The 15,055-nt window shown below is 35.2% G+C and overlaps 1 protein-coding gene across 3 annotated transcripts; it reads left to right on the top strand.

The window, feature by feature from the left end:
• Window positions 1-265: 265 nt before the first annotated feature.
• On the top strand, window positions 266-12,916 carry LOC135665829 (transcriptional adapter ADA2-like). 3 transcript variants are annotated; one of them, XM_065177425.1, is made up of 13 exons: window positions 266-613; window positions 1,280-1,335; window positions 4,020-4,198; window positions 5,913-5,978; window positions 6,063-6,188; window positions 6,297-6,372; window positions 9,229-9,292; window positions 9,406-9,461; window positions 9,623-9,688; window positions 10,082-10,301; window positions 11,122-11,332; window positions 11,805-12,149; window positions 12,542-12,916. In XM_065177425.1, the coding sequence occupies exons 1-13, from the start codon at window positions 561-563 to the stop codon at window positions 12,746-12,748; spliced, it is 1,725 nt and encodes a 574-aa protein (XP_065033497.1). In that variant the 5' UTR covers window positions 266-560; the 3' UTR covers window positions 12,749-12,916. The 3 variants fall into 3 exon arrangements, with proteins under 3 accessions (XP_065033497.1, XP_065033499.1, XP_065033498.1); XM_065177427.1 differs by lacking the exons at window positions 266-613; window positions 1,280-1,335 and adding an exon at window positions 2,749-3,074; XM_065177426.1 differs by lacking the exons at window positions 266-613; window positions 1,280-1,335; window positions 4,020-4,198 and adding an exon at window positions 5,078-5,142.
• The last annotated feature ends 2,139 nt before the right edge of the window (window positions 12,917-15,055 follow it).

The following is a 15,055-nucleotide window of genomic DNA, read 5'->3' as shown; positions in this document are numbered from 1 at the left end:
ATTTCAAATATTTATTATTTTATATATTTATTATTTTTCATAAAAATAATAATAGCCTATGTAATGTTGTGAACATTAGCCTTGACCATGGTTTCGATATATATATATATATATATATATATATATATATATATATATATATATATAATCTTAAATATTTTCGTAATTACGTTTTAAATTTAAGTTTAGTAAATCAGGAATTAAATGCTTCCTTCTTCTCGCCATCCATCGACTAAAGAACGCCGGATGATCTTACACCGTCCATTACCTGATGACTTCAGCCGCTCCACCGTCGGATCGCCCCGGTGCCATTCCAGGAAGTCTAACGCCGCTCGCTGCTCGACCGGGCCGGACGCCTCTCGGGCCGACCACCGTCGCCACCATGGTATTCTGCGCCCCATTCGGATTCTCGTACGCTGCCGGAAGGAGTCAGGAAGAAGTTCCCTTGAGAGATTCCACATCCTATCCCTCTCCTCTCCTCCACTGACCCGGACGACGAACCCTCTCCACACCCGTCATTAGGGTTTTGTGCGGTTCCTCCTCTCCGGCTCCGAGCCGCGATGGGGCGCTCCCGCGCCGTGCCCAATTCCGGCGATGACGAAACCAATCAGAGGTAACACGAGATCCGCCACTCGTCGGAGGGAATTCTTTGATGTCTTCTTTAACAGAATTCCCTTTTTTCCTTTTTTCCTTATTCTTTTTTCGAAGAATTTGATGGGATCTAATTGTTTCCCTGTTTTGCTAATCAATCTTTAAAGAAAAGAAAGAAAGAAGAAAGGGATTTAGAAAAGAAGCGGTGGCGTACTCATGCTGATAGACATGTTGGGAGAATCTGAATTTGTGGAAATCGTGTAAAATTAAAGAATGTAAACAACATATGCTTGCACTGGAGTACAAAAAACTGGGGATTAGATCATAGTTCATTACAACATTCATCAGAGAGATAAAAGAGGAGGAGAATAAATGGCATAATAGTTGTGTCAAGTAAGTCCCTAAGTTGTTTACTGTTAAGAACGCATAGAGCATAGAGGAATAACAGGGCATTTAGGACAATTGAGCTCTTGGTCTTTCAATTTTTTGTTACTCTGAAACAGGAAAAGGATGGACATGAACTTGTTATGCTTAGCACGTATGCTTTGTGCCACATGAGAGAACATTTTCAAGGGCTGTTTCAGTGTTCTTGAATATCTATGTCGCATGTAGATGAATATGTATTACCATATGTGATGTTATCTTTTCTCTTTTATTGTTGAATGTATTAACACTTTTCATTTTGCAGATCAAAGAGAAGGAGGGTTGCTTCAAGTGGGGAAGCTCTGGAAACAATAACTGCAGGTTCTTTTCCTATATGCATGTTTTAGATTAAGTTACAAAAGTTTTTTGTGACAATTTTTTTTAGTCAGGACACTGTATTTCTTTTGAGATGCATTTCAACCTTCAAATGCAAAAAAAAAAGAAAAGATTTTAATAGTCTTTAAAACCTGTTTTTCATTGATGCAAGGTGTTCTTAATCTTTTACCCTTTTATTTACATGAGGTGTTTCTCATTTGGGAACTTAAAGTTCATATAAGCTACATGAAGAAGAAACTAGCTCGTGGAATTTTCTTTAGTCAGGTGTTATAGACTTAGCTGGAATTACCTAAGTTGTGAGGTGCTCTTACGATATCCATTCGCAAAGAGTCAGCCTAAGAGCAATCTCGTATAGGACCTGAAGAAACTGCAAAAAGAAAGTTAATTAGATTTCATAAAACGAGCGGCGAACAAGTCTCAATATCTCGTTGAAAGGGGAAGCATATAAGCAATTCAACAAATACATGGTGTACAAAGAGAAAAAAGAGAGGAATGAAAAACAAGAACTTTAGAAGGCAAAAGAAGAACCGTAAGTCCAAAAACGATTGCTCAACTAGGTGTTGGTGTGTAAGGTAAGCCCACTCACACTTTGCATGTAAACTTGTTTATCCAAACAAAGCCCAACAATGCCCCAAAGCCCCATCTTGCCCTGTGCCACCCGGGTGGTTCCAAGAGTCTGAGATAGCTGATGTTTTGCATTGCACCACTGACTGCAAAAAATAGGTCGCAATACATGAAAATTGGGTTATTTTGGGGCAATTTTGTCTAGTATAGCAAGTGATTGTTGCACAGCTTCATAAACTACTTCTGCTTACAAAAACCCAGCAAAAACACACAAAAACAAGGCATAACACAGTGCCAAACAACTGTGCAAATAAAACAGAAGCGACGAACAATCCGTTGACGAAAGTGTTATGAGCATGCAACAACCGTCCGTGACACAGTACATAAAGCTCCCATAAATGTGGGGTTTAGGGAGGGTCAATTTACACAATCGTACCTCTAAGTATACAGACTCTTGTGGAATTTTCTTTAAGACACAATAATTGCTTGCAGTTACTCGAAGGTTTATTTTCTTGGTAAAAGGAAGTTGACTAATAGATACAAAGCCAATTATTGCTAGCTGAAAGTTGAAGCTGAAATATGGACAGTTGGACCTATTTTTAAAGAAAAATGAAATTATCAAATAATTGTGACAGTGAATGATTTAAGAAAGGAATTTGGTTGCAGCATATTATCAAATGTTAAACTGTCATGGGAAATCAGAAAGCATAGTTGATGCTAAAATTGACTAGGAAAAATGACTGGTGAAAATTTGAGTTGCTGATGTTAAATGACAGGAAAAATGTTGGTCCTCTAAATCTGGTTATTATGGTCCGTGCTGATATTTTTGATGAAAAGTATATTATTTTCATGGTAAAAGGGCTCCAAGCTACAACATGGTAAAGGTTACTTATCAAGTCTGAAACATACAATGTGGACCTTCTTTAATCCATGTGATAATTTCAGGTATCCTTCTAAACTAGCCATTATTCCATTTTTATGCTAACCATGTTTCATCTTGCCCATAAGCAAGATCAAATGATGGATTTTCAAACTCATTGGAGGCAATGTGGACTGTGGAGAAGGATTCACCAAGCAAACCATGAGCTTTGGCAATGGTTTCATGCTTATGGTGGTAATGACTGTGTAAAAACTTTTAAGGAGTGCTCAATGGAAGGGAGGTTAGTATATCTGAAAACATGTTCGGTCATGTTTTAGAAACTAATGCAACAAAAAGGTAAGACATATGTTCCAAGATTGAGAGCGAGGTCCAACTAGAGAAAGATGTGTCTAAAGAAGCCGAGAATCAATAGCAAAAAAAGATATACCATCAGACTATGCTTTAATTACTTTTATTTTGTGCAATCTCAAACAAACAATCAATACTGGATATTTGTTATGGATTTTTCTTTTATTTTTTAAGATTCTAATGCCATGTGTACAGCTTCTTTATGGTTTAACAGAACTGTATGATTCCTTTCAATAAGGTAAATACCCATTATATTTGGAGTTACACCATCATTGTTCCAACTTCCAAAATCAGATGTTGTTTGCTAATCTGACTAGGGTAGTGTTCTGGTGTTATTTTTCCTGTGTGAGCCAACTTTTGGTGTTATGGAGTCTTTGAGATGATATTACCGCAGAATTTGGAGTTACTATATATGAGCATGAAACTGCGGATAACGTAAGATGAAAAATTACTGCTTGATAGAAGAATGAACATCAACACATCAGCATAGATTTTTTTTGAGGAAAACTGTGTTTGTCTCTAATTATATTATAGGAGTCATAATAGCACTTTGTCTTTAGAAATTAAATGTTATTAAACTAGATTCAGTGAGAACTATTATTATTTGGATTATTCATATTAGATATCCAGGTACAAATTTGAAATTTGGGAATCGGTACCATGAATTTTAGTGAACACTGGTAGGTCAGATGCTGGACTAGTGGAAACGATAACTTTTTTCTTCCTACATTCTGAGAATCTACTAGTACCGTTCAAACAAAAGAGGACCAATTAAACAATGCCACACACTCTCCATGAAAATAAATCTCAAGTGTCACCCCTTTCTTTTATGCATCCTATCTCATGGCAGCTTTTATGAGTAATTTTATTGAGGCAGGTCCAGGAGCCAATGAAGGGAAAAAGGCTTTGTATCACTGCAACTATTGCAACAAAGACATTTCAGGGAAGATTCGTATCAAGTGCACAAAATGTCCTGACTTTGATCTATGTGTGGAGTGCTTCTCTGTTGGTGCTGAAGTCACTCCACACAAAAGCAACCATCCATATAGAGTTATGGTTGGTACAAACACTACTATTTCATCCTTAACTTGTTCATGATCTTTAATATGATATAACAATTTTTGCTCCTTCAATGTGGAAAGTTTCAAGTTCCTTAGGCTTCAGGTTGGATGTATCTTCTCTTTTTTTATAAAAAAATTAGTATGAAATTTTTACCAAGTGGTCTTCCTGGAAGCTGAGTTAATTATGTCGAGTGGGGCTTTATTTTGCCATCAAGTTATATTTGAACTGACAGATATTCAATTTGGTATGTACCAACATCGACTGTGAGAGGGCAGACAGTAATAATTAAAAATACACCTTAGGTTTCGAGACTGTTGAGTGGGTCTGTTTCTTTTTACGAGGAAGAGTGAAATGGTACTTAAAAGTCCTACAGAAAAGTGTGACCTTTGTTCTTCTGAGAAAGCTGATACGAAATTAATTTTGGAGTTCTGTTAAGGCTAAATAGATGGTTCAAACTTGCCAAAAATGTGCTGTTGTCAAAAGTGATGAAATTATTATTTTGCTAAATCCATGTCAATTTTTATATGCAGGAGGTAATAATAAGTTGAAGCATTGTCTGAGTAAAAGCATAATTAGAACATAAGGCCTTGTTAAACTACAATAGTGATATCTTTAAGTTGGAAGAAAGTCATCAGATAGCCCTTCTTATTATTGAGGGTTCTGGATTTGAGCTAATTTCACATTACATTAGCTGTTTCTTCTTTTAGAAAACATTATTATATACACTTTGTTTTTCCTAAACTTGTCATTTATCATGATCACCGAGCCTTGTTATTTTCTATAATTTTTTAATGTTGTTTATACTTATAGTCAGATGTTCTTATGTTTTCGCATCCTTACCTCTTTTGATATAAGAATCTTTTTCCTCAGGTCTAATTGCCATTTCTGACCACTATAGGATATGATGTAACCTCCTTAATGAGTTATTGATGACCTCTGTAGGTCTAATTTCCCTGTTACTTTTGTTTAGTGTGGATTAAGGTATTGTTCATGGTTCTATTTATTATTATAAAATATTAATCCCAACAAGTTCTACATCTTTGCAAAAGGATGTTCAGTTAATAACTTCCTCATATTTTGCCAATTTTTCAAATACACAATTATTGTTTTTAGCAAACACATTGGTTTTAAATCTATTCTTTTGTGTAACTCTCTTCTGTTTGCAAAACTGTCATATTGGTTGAACAACTGAAAACAACTAGTTAAATTCTTTTATCGCTCAAAACTAACAATATCAACTCACCCAAGTATGATTCTATCAATGTTGCATTTCTTATTTGTGTGACAGTCAAATGTTATCCTTTTTTATATGTATATATGCAATATTATAGACTTTGAGTGAGACTACACAGTCTCTCACTTTTTAGATAGAAGAGAGAGAGAGAGAGAAAAGAGAGGGGTGAGATGGAATTTTAAGTTGTTTGATATTTATATATTTTGTATATTTTTTGTCTCAAAAGAAAAATAAAAATGGCAATGAGAAGTCTATATGACATTTCTATCTGAAAAAATAAAAAAATCCAGATATCAAACAAGACTTAAGAAGATTTCATCACCCTGACTTCTTTTTTTTAATGCTAATATATAATTAACTGTTTAAATAAATTCTTCCACTAATTTTGTCAGACCTGTTTTATTTTGATGTCTCTGCAGAGATGGATTTATCTACTCTGATAGATGCTAATCAAATGTCAATTTTTTTCATCAGGACAACTTGTCTTTCCCTCTTATTTGTCCAGATTGGAATGCGGACGAGGAAATATTACTTTTGGAGGTACCATCCATCTTTTGTCTACCTAAATGCTTTGGACTCTTAGCCTTACTCAATTTGATCTATAATTTTTTGGGTTACCTTTAGGGGATTGAGATGTACAGCCTGGGGAACTGGGCAGAAGTTGCGGAGCATGTTGGTACCAAGAGCAAGGCTCTGTGCATTGATCATTATACCTCATCGTACTTGAACTCACCTTGCTATCCTCTTCCAGTACTGCGGTGTCCCCAATATCTTTTTTCATTTCATTTTCATGTTTGTTGATACTCATTTTACAATGTCAAAACTCTCATGTTCTGTTGGTTGCTGAATCACACTCAGGACATGTCTCGTGTCAATGGTAAGAATAGAAAGGAACTTCTTGCGATGGCTAAGGTACAAGTTGAGGGCAAGAAAGGTCGGTTTTTATTTCTCTGAACAAATTAGTTATCTTAAACATGCTTTTTCCCGTTCTTTAACTGAGGTGCACAATCAAGTGTAGATGTTAGGGGTTTTTGCACCATAAGTTCACTAGAAATTCAGATCTTGTTGTTCAGTTAGGAACATTTTCAGCTCAATAAAGTTATCTAAACATAAGCAACGGAAGCCAACAAATCTTATAATGTGACATGCAATTAAATTACAACATTAATGATGTTATCATCATTATGCATGATAAGAGCACTGACTGAAATAAGAGATCAACATGAAGTTGATTCAAAAATAATTATGCATGATAAGAAACATTGCATTATTATCATGCAAAGTGACACCTATCAGTGGTTGGCCTGGCTAGGGATGAGACCCTGAATTTTATTCGGGTGAAACGACCCTCATATAGACAGGAGAGATTACTTGATATCACACCTTCAAACAAAATTAGAACGGAGTATTACTTTACTTGTCAATGTCAAAACATGTCTTCTTTACAGACATGTAGAACCGTTTGTGGTCATGTCTGATGTTCCATTGGCCTATTTTGGGAATCACTTAATATAATAATCGAGAGAAACATATCCATTCATATGCGTACATGTCACGTCTTGCAGATGTCATTCTACATCACTTCACATTCTAATACATCAAACTTGTTTATCAAAAGATTCCTATAACAATATCCAAAGAAACTACAATATGCATTAAAAGATAATATGCAATTAATATATACATATATGTATATATTTATTATGCGAGGGATAGCTATCAAAAGAAATACGAATTAGATAGGCACATCATGTTAGAATTTTATCATGTCACAACTTGGAAGGTTTGATATTTCAAAAAGAATCCAAGATCATCTAAATTGGATTTAAAGTCATAAGATATAATCAATTTACAATTTAGTCCCTGGAAATTACAATCAGGTGATCAGAAATTTGTAGATTAGTTCATGGAAACCATAATATATGTTATGGAAACCAAAACATATGAAAGGAGCACTTATGTTATAAAAAGTGAAGGGTTCAAAATTTCAAATATATATTCTCAAAAAGATGGTCAGATTCAGAGGATCGTGATGAGAAAAGGCATGGAATGATTCAAAGGCTAAACAAAATTTTAAAAAATGTAAATTTTGTAAGCAGAAAGATTAAATATTTCTTACTTGGACTTGAAGGTCAACAAGAGAAAAGACAGGTGATTGTTATAAACTCTACTACAGTAATGAATTAATTTAGTGCTATCATCTAGCATCAATTAATTACTTAAAAACCATGAAAAAAGACAATATTTGATAATCAGAAAAATATAATAAGGGTATCAGAAAATTGGGACGGCCCCTGCCTACCTCCCCTTTTGGTTATGACATTACCTCTTCATCTGCAATACACTCCATGATGGATGCTCCCCTACCTATCTCCCCTTTTGGTGATGACACTACCTCTTCATCTGCAATACACCCCATGATGGATGCTACTAAGAAGCATTGATCGGCCAGAGTGGAGGGAATCATTGGAGAATTTACACATGTGAATGGGCATTACGAAATTCAAAAACATAATCCTGTTCTTACTTGAAGTCATCTAGTTGTCAAAACAAATTATAATCTTAGTCAAATTGCAAAACCAATCAAAGCTCCATATTTAAACTCCTAAGTTACCCTTATTTGATCTAGCTAACATTCGGGTTTATGGAATGGAAAGAGTATTATGTTGCTATGCTTCCACATTAGTCAACTGCCAGACTTTCAAATGTCCAAAAAAAAAAGACACATCCTGTTTCTTATGCAATAATTTAGTAAATGTAAACATGTATCAATGTAATAAATGTTTCTGCATCTTAAAGTTTGTGCAGCAGTATCAGTTTTCATTTTCTCTTGAGGGTAAACATGTTATTAATCAATTAAGATTTATGTAAACCTGAGAAATCATTAACTTGAACCATTCGGATTACTTCAGGAAGCTCAAGTGGTCTTAAGCCCCTGAAATTTTCTTTGCTATATTCCCCTCCTTTTATTATAATAATTCATCTCTTACATTTATCATTTATTGTTTACTTGAAATTTGCTTCATGAGATTTGTTTTAAATTTATTGCTTTTAGTTTTTAACTCTGTATAATTTAACATTTTAATTATGATTAGCACCTAAAATGATCCCTTCCCCGATTAGTGTCCTGGCTCTGTTTATAGCACTTGTCTTTGTTCAATAACAAAGAAACATGATATTAGGTCAAAAGATAAGGGAAACTACAAGAAGCGGAAAAGGTTGACTCTACATTAATATTATTAAAACAACATTGTATTCAAGCCCAAAGCAATCCTAAATCTAACCTGGACTAAAACTTAGCTACATTATGTCTTAATTAGCTTTTGTAGAAGGCAGCACAATTAGTGGTTGTGTATTTTGCTGGAGTTGGTTTAGTTATTCCTCATCAATTACCTATGGAATCGCAAATTTGGCAGTAAGCCTTGACAGATACGGGCACCAGTTTCTTTTAGCATCTTCATGGCAAGCATTAACGTGATAATCCATGCTGCCTGGTTTTGGTTCCTTGATAATGGTTTTTGCCTCTTTAGGATGTTATACCTGTTTGGTTGTTGAAACCATTTCTCTTAATGAAGTGCTCTACCACAAAGCTTTTTAATGTCATCTAAAAGTTTGAGGTTGTCGTTTTAACTTTTAACTACTCTTCATTGTCATAAAGGTCACAGTTCTGGAATTTTTTTAGACCATTTTTCATCAAGCCATCAATCTTGAGTTAATGTGCTTGCCACTATCTGTTGGATGCCAATGTGTGCTAAGTCTAATCTTGTGCCTTTACTGTTTAATATTACAGGTACTTCACTGCTTGGTGATGTCACACTAAAGGAAGAGTCTCCATTCTCACCTGCAAGGGTCAAGTATGTGTTCCGATATAAGCCTTTTCTTTTGTCCTCTCTCAAGATCTTTCTGAAACCTCTCTCTCTCTCTCTCTCTCTCTCTCTGCGCTTGTGTGTGTGTGTGTACATGATAGGGTTGAAGATTTAGATGAAGGTTCAACAAATCGAGCACCCTCAAACCTAGCTGCAGGTAATTTTAAGTTACTTTTCTCTAGATGTTGTTATGCTCTTGGTTCTTAGTTGCTGAAGGAGCTAAACATGGACAAAATACTAAAATGTTTTGCATCCAAATTTATTTCTATTAGTTGTAAGTTGTAACATTTACATGGAATTGTTTGAATTTTCTTGCAGGTGCAAGTAAGACGGCTTCAAATGTGGGACAACTCAAGGATAATTCTGATGGACCTAAAGTAGAAGGTTGTACATTAGCAGAGCATACATGTTTCTTTTTGAATTCTCATTTTGACTTCCATCTAAAACTGAAGTTTATTTTGCATATATACATTAAATGCCCTCAGCTTAAATTGATCTTTGTTAAAAATTGGTGCATATCTCTGGACTTTAGCCCCTGGAATTTTTTGCTGATTATCTGCTTGAAATTGTTTGGATAAAAATGTAAAACATGATTTTTAAGGTTCTGAAACTTGAAGCTAAGTATTGTCACAAGATGCTTGTTGCTTGATCAAGTAGTAGTACACATGCTTTTAGGTACAAAGTTTGTGGATCATTATTTCTTAAAGCATCTAATGTTCAGGTGCTTATGTTTCTTGAACGCTAAAAAGCATATCCTAATTCAAAATTAATTGGCAGATTCTTATGCGGATAGGACCATTGGTGTAAAAAAGCCTAAATGTTCAGGAGATGAAGGACCTTCTATAACTGAGAGTGGCTATAATCCCAAGAGACAAGAATTTGATCCTGAATATGACAATGATGCAGAGCAGTCATTGGCTGATATGGAGTTTAAGGAAAATGACTCAGAAACCGAGCGTGAACTGAAGCTGCGGGTGCTTCGTATATATTTGTCAAGGTTTGTGTCTAATGATGAATTTACTGCTGTATATGATTCATTATAGATTATACAGATTCTCTTTAGATCAAGGATACATGACAGTGCTTGGAATTTATTTAACAAAATTCAAAAATGGAGAATCTGATTAATGGTGGAATAAAATTTTGGTAATTTTATAAAACAAAAAAGATTGCATGCAACTGCACTGACTGTTTATGAGTCATCTAAAAAAAGCTAGGGAGAGAAATGAATAAAAAATAATGCCAAGTATATGGTCCTACATTGGTCCTTGCTTAGGCTAGTAAACAGTAATCAGTATATACCAGTTCGGCTGGTATTTGAAACCATAATGAGGACTACCAATATAGTTTTATGCTTACTGAAAACTTGACTTCTCTGATTCTTTATTTTAATATGAAAAGTTTGTGATGGTGTTCTTCGAATTATTTTATGATGGTTTTTGGAAAAGAATGGATATATGATAGATACAATGGTGCGTTCAATATGCAGTGATCACAAATGTAAGGGCAATAGGAAGCAAGATGAATGAATTACTTTAGTATTTCACAGACAACAATTTTGAGTCCTTGTTTATTTAATAAAGTGAACATTTGCAATGGGTATCCAAATATCCTGACTAATAGTGCAACATTATGCATATTTGATAACAGAAGACATTTGGTAGTATTTTATCATTGTGTCGGATGTCTACAGAACATAAAGCTGTTGCTTTTCAAATGACTTTTGTATGACATTCTTCTATGCTTAAGAGAAAAATATCATTCTATTTGTTGACCACTTTCAAAGAGTGATCATTGTGCTATAATCATTCTGATAGACTTGATGAAAGGAAGCGAAGAAAGGATTTTATACTAGAAAGAAATTTACTTTATCCAAATCCATTAGAAAAGGAGCTCTCAAACGAAGACAGGGAAATATATAACCATTTCAAGGTCTTTCTGCGCTTTCTATCTCAAGAAGAGCATGAGGACTTAGTTAAGAGTGTCATTGAGGAGCGGAAAATTCGAAGAAGAATTCAAGAGCTACAGGTGCATTATTTTTCTGTGTTTATGTAACTGTCAATTGCTTTTTGTTAATCATTCTTGTCTTGCTAGCTTTTGTAAATTGGCAAATGATCCTTCCTGATTGAAAGAAGTCAAATGGTCCTCATGACAAAAAAAAAGAAAAAGAAAATAAAGGAAGATTTCTTTCCTGCCCCATGGTTTTACTTCTACCTTTTTCTTTTTTATCTTTTCACTGCAAAATGTGTAACTTCTATCCTGAAATTTTTCACACAATTAAGTGAAATCCATACAGCTCCTAGTTTCTCATCTACAGTTAAGTGTAACTTCTTTTCTAATGCCACCTTGGTTTTATGGAAAATAAGAGCACCAACCCACCCTAAACCGATCATTACTTAAGATAGCAAGTAGAACTTCTTTGCACTACTGATGTTTGTTATGAATACGTTACGTCAATTATATGATTTTAGTTTTTAGCTGGCCTAGATTTAACTGCCAGGAATGTCAAGCTGCTGGGTGCCGCACACTGGCAGAGGCAAAAGCATACACAGAACAGAAGCAGAAAAGGGAACTAGAGGCAAGCACACAAAATTCCAAAGAGAACACTCAGGTTCTTAGTGGTAGCAAACTAGTGCAAAAAGCAAATCGGCCTTTGAACAAAGAAAAAGGGGAAAATGATGGAAGCCTGAGGAACACTATCGATAACTACAAAATAAAAGGCGTCACTGGGCTAGATTCTGGTGGTAAGGACTCACTTTCAACAGCTACAGGACAGATTTCTGCAAGATCATTTGATGAATGGGATATCACTGGACTCCCTGGTACAGAATTACTCAGTGAAACTGTAAGACCAACTTTCCTGTTCCTGTTAACACTTTCTTTGTTCAGTTTGTTGGTCATGTATACACAATCTTGTAGTTTGATATAGATCAGGTGAAATAACATCTTTCTTGAAACCTAAGCTGCTTGTAAATATCATGCTTGGAATTATAAAGTAGCGAGCCCTTCCAATTACTTAATGCAGATAGCTTCTAAGGATATTTTTGTTCTGAGATCTTGTAATAGGACAATTAACATCTTGTCTAACACCTAGACCAGTGAGTCCTTCAGAGATTTCTTTATTTAAGCCATATGTTAGAATTAAGTATAAATTGTTGGTTTGGGACTTCTGAAAAACATGTTTACAACTTGTCTTTATATGGTGTTTAGATAACAGCTTCATTTTCATGTTATCAGGAGCAAGAATTTTGCTGTCAAAATACATTGCTGCCCAGTCATTATCTCAAAATGCAGGAGACGCTGGTGCAAGAAATATACAAGGGCAACATTGCTAACAAATCGGATGCCCATGGTTTATTCAAGGTTGACCCGGTAAAGGTGGATGGGGTGTATGATATGGTAAAGAAAAAGTTGGGCCAGCAAGAAGAGCCTACTGTTGTTTAATTCAGCTCTAGCATAAATTATTTCAATTAATGGCTTCTGTAAGTTATCGAGTCTCGGATAGTTCAGAAGCTGATATGCTTGTAAGCCTTCACAGCACTGTGTTGTATCTGTTACACTTAATTTGCTTGATCTTGAATAAGGTGGGTCAGAGTACATGAATATTTTGTATATCTTGAGTCTTTCGCGGTAATCGTTTCTTGGTTACTTATACATACGCCGAAAGGAAAAGTCATCAGTGTAATCAGTGAATAACCATCATCAGCAAAATTTCATTTGGTTTATAGCTCCTACAATTCAACTGTACTGTTTCTCACAGGACTGTTCTCATATAATTTCAGTAAAACATTTCTAACCTATAGCCCATCCAAAAAGAGAGGACTCTTTTTTGATCTACTCTACAAGAATCTAAGAGCAGTTTGCTGCTTTGAGGCATCTTTTATTACATTGTTCTTATGTTGTGTATGCCCTCCTGTATTTCTAATTGTTGATTATATTGTCATAGTCATGCTGAGTTGTTCGACTATGTATTTGATACTTGAGGTGTGAAGAAGAGTTTAGTTTCTAAACATGTCATGTTTCTTTCACTACAGTCATAGCAACTGAAGCTTGCAGCATGTTGGGATATCTATCACAAGCCACATCATATTTTTCCATGTTGTCATTTGCAGGAAGTTCAAATCAGGGAGGATTTTCTAACACTGTTTTTCTTCTAATGGAGTTTTTTTTACATATTTTTACCTTTCAAAGTTTCAAAATCACATATATATCCCTCCAACATTTTATTAATTATATATATATATATAGTTATTTACAAACTCATATTAAGAACCTTGAATATGACAATAGTGTACACAGGCTCTAAACAGTAATGAAAATAAAAAATTAAAGGAAAAATAAAAAAAATAAAAAAGAGGGAGTTATGAATAATAAAAATTAAAAAGAGGACAAAAATAAAATTAGAGGGAGTTATGAATAATAAAGTATTATTTTATTATTTTTTTAAGGGATTGTGAATACTAAGAATAGGCTCTAAACAGTAAACTCCTATTTGCTACTCCGTATCCAAAATTTCAATTTGGCTTGAATGAATTGGTTGCGTCGAGTCGATTCAGTTTGCGCTGCGCGGGGGGGGGGGGGGGGGTGGGGGGTTCTAATTTACAAAAATGCCCTTTTACTTGCTTTTGTTAAACTTGAATCGTATGCCAAAACCTACTGTTCAACCTCCAACTTCTCATCTCGTTACGAAGTCGATCCCATCGTTTTCGCCTTCTAAGCTTCTTCGGATTCAAGTCCTCTAATCCAAGAAAAAGATAATGATTTGAAGAATCCAATTCGATTTTTCAGTGATGGATGATTTCTCCGACTCTTTCAGGTATTCTGCTTTCTTATAATCTTGCAAGAATCCATGTGTCATTGGGAATGAGGGCGCAGGAAGCTTCCCTTCTATCCGTGAAATAAAAAGTTTCAGAATCACGAGTTTCCTCGTGTTCTTCCGGTTCACCATCCTTCGTAGTAGAAAGATTATAAACGTACAATAATGTTTAAATGTTTTCTGATATTGTCTCTGCAGTGGAAAAGCTGTAGGTTAAAATTTTGGATGAACAAAATAGGTTTAAATACAGAAATTATATCTAGTATTAGTTGATGTGGTTCGAGCCGGTCAAAGATGATCCTCTTGCTGATTGATTGGCATGAGTGGAAGAAAATTTAAAGAACTCTTTTAGGAGAGGCTCAGATGCTGTTTCAACAAGTACTTTAGGTGTCTTTCTTTTCCTAGAGGTCGAACAGCAGGATGCTTCAGCAATGCACTCTTAGGTGATTCATGGTTGTTAGTCATACAAGTTTGGTGTTTTAGGTATAGTGCCACAAAAAGCTCTCTCTCTCTCTCTCTCTCTCTCTCTAAGATGAACAACCATGAAGGTCCCTCCTAGGCCAGTCTACCTACTTGTCATCTCAAACACCCTCACTAATAAATACATCAATGATTCTTTGTTGAGTGCATGATCACACACTTGCTAATTAGTAATTACATAGTCTCGCACTAGCAGGTCAGCTATTTTAATTTTGTCCATTGACCCACTTGCAAGACACAAAAGTGCCTTCTTAGCAGCCTCACATTGATCATATTGTTAAAGGAGAAATGTTTGGCTCATTTCTGCAACCTTGGTTGGCCATTCAGCAGTCTTATCATCTCAATGATCGTTGGAATCAGTGGCCTCCTTCTTCCTTTCTTTATCCATGGTGCATCATGATCCTTACAGCTTAAGCTTAGTCCATGATCTCCTAAATCCATGGTGCCTGATGACC

This window comes from Musa acuminata, chromosome BXJ1-4 (genome assembly GCF_036884655.1).
Source record: "Musa acuminata AAA Group cultivar baxijiao chromosome BXJ1-4, Cavendish_Baxijiao_AAA, whole genome shotgun sequence".
NCBI lineage: Eukaryota > Viridiplantae > Streptophyta > Magnoliopsida > Zingiberales > Musaceae > Musa > Musa acuminata.
This window is presented reverse-complemented; position numbering and strand designations above follow the sequence as displayed.

Bases quoted from the DNA above. Each gene is read 5' to 3' on its own strand.
- LOC135665829 (XM_065177425.1), top strand. From the start codon at position 561: ATGGGGCGCTCCCGCGCCGTGCCCAATTCCGGCGATGACGAAACCAAT. The intron at 6,373-9,228 runs GTCGGTTTTTAT...TTAATATTACAG, and splicing joins ACAAGTTGAGGGCAAGAAAG to GTACTTCACTGCTTGGTGAT. The intron at 11,333-11,804 runs GTGCATTATTTT...TTTAACTGCCAG, and splicing joins GAAGAATTCAAGAGCTACAG to GAATGTCAAGCTGCTGGGTG.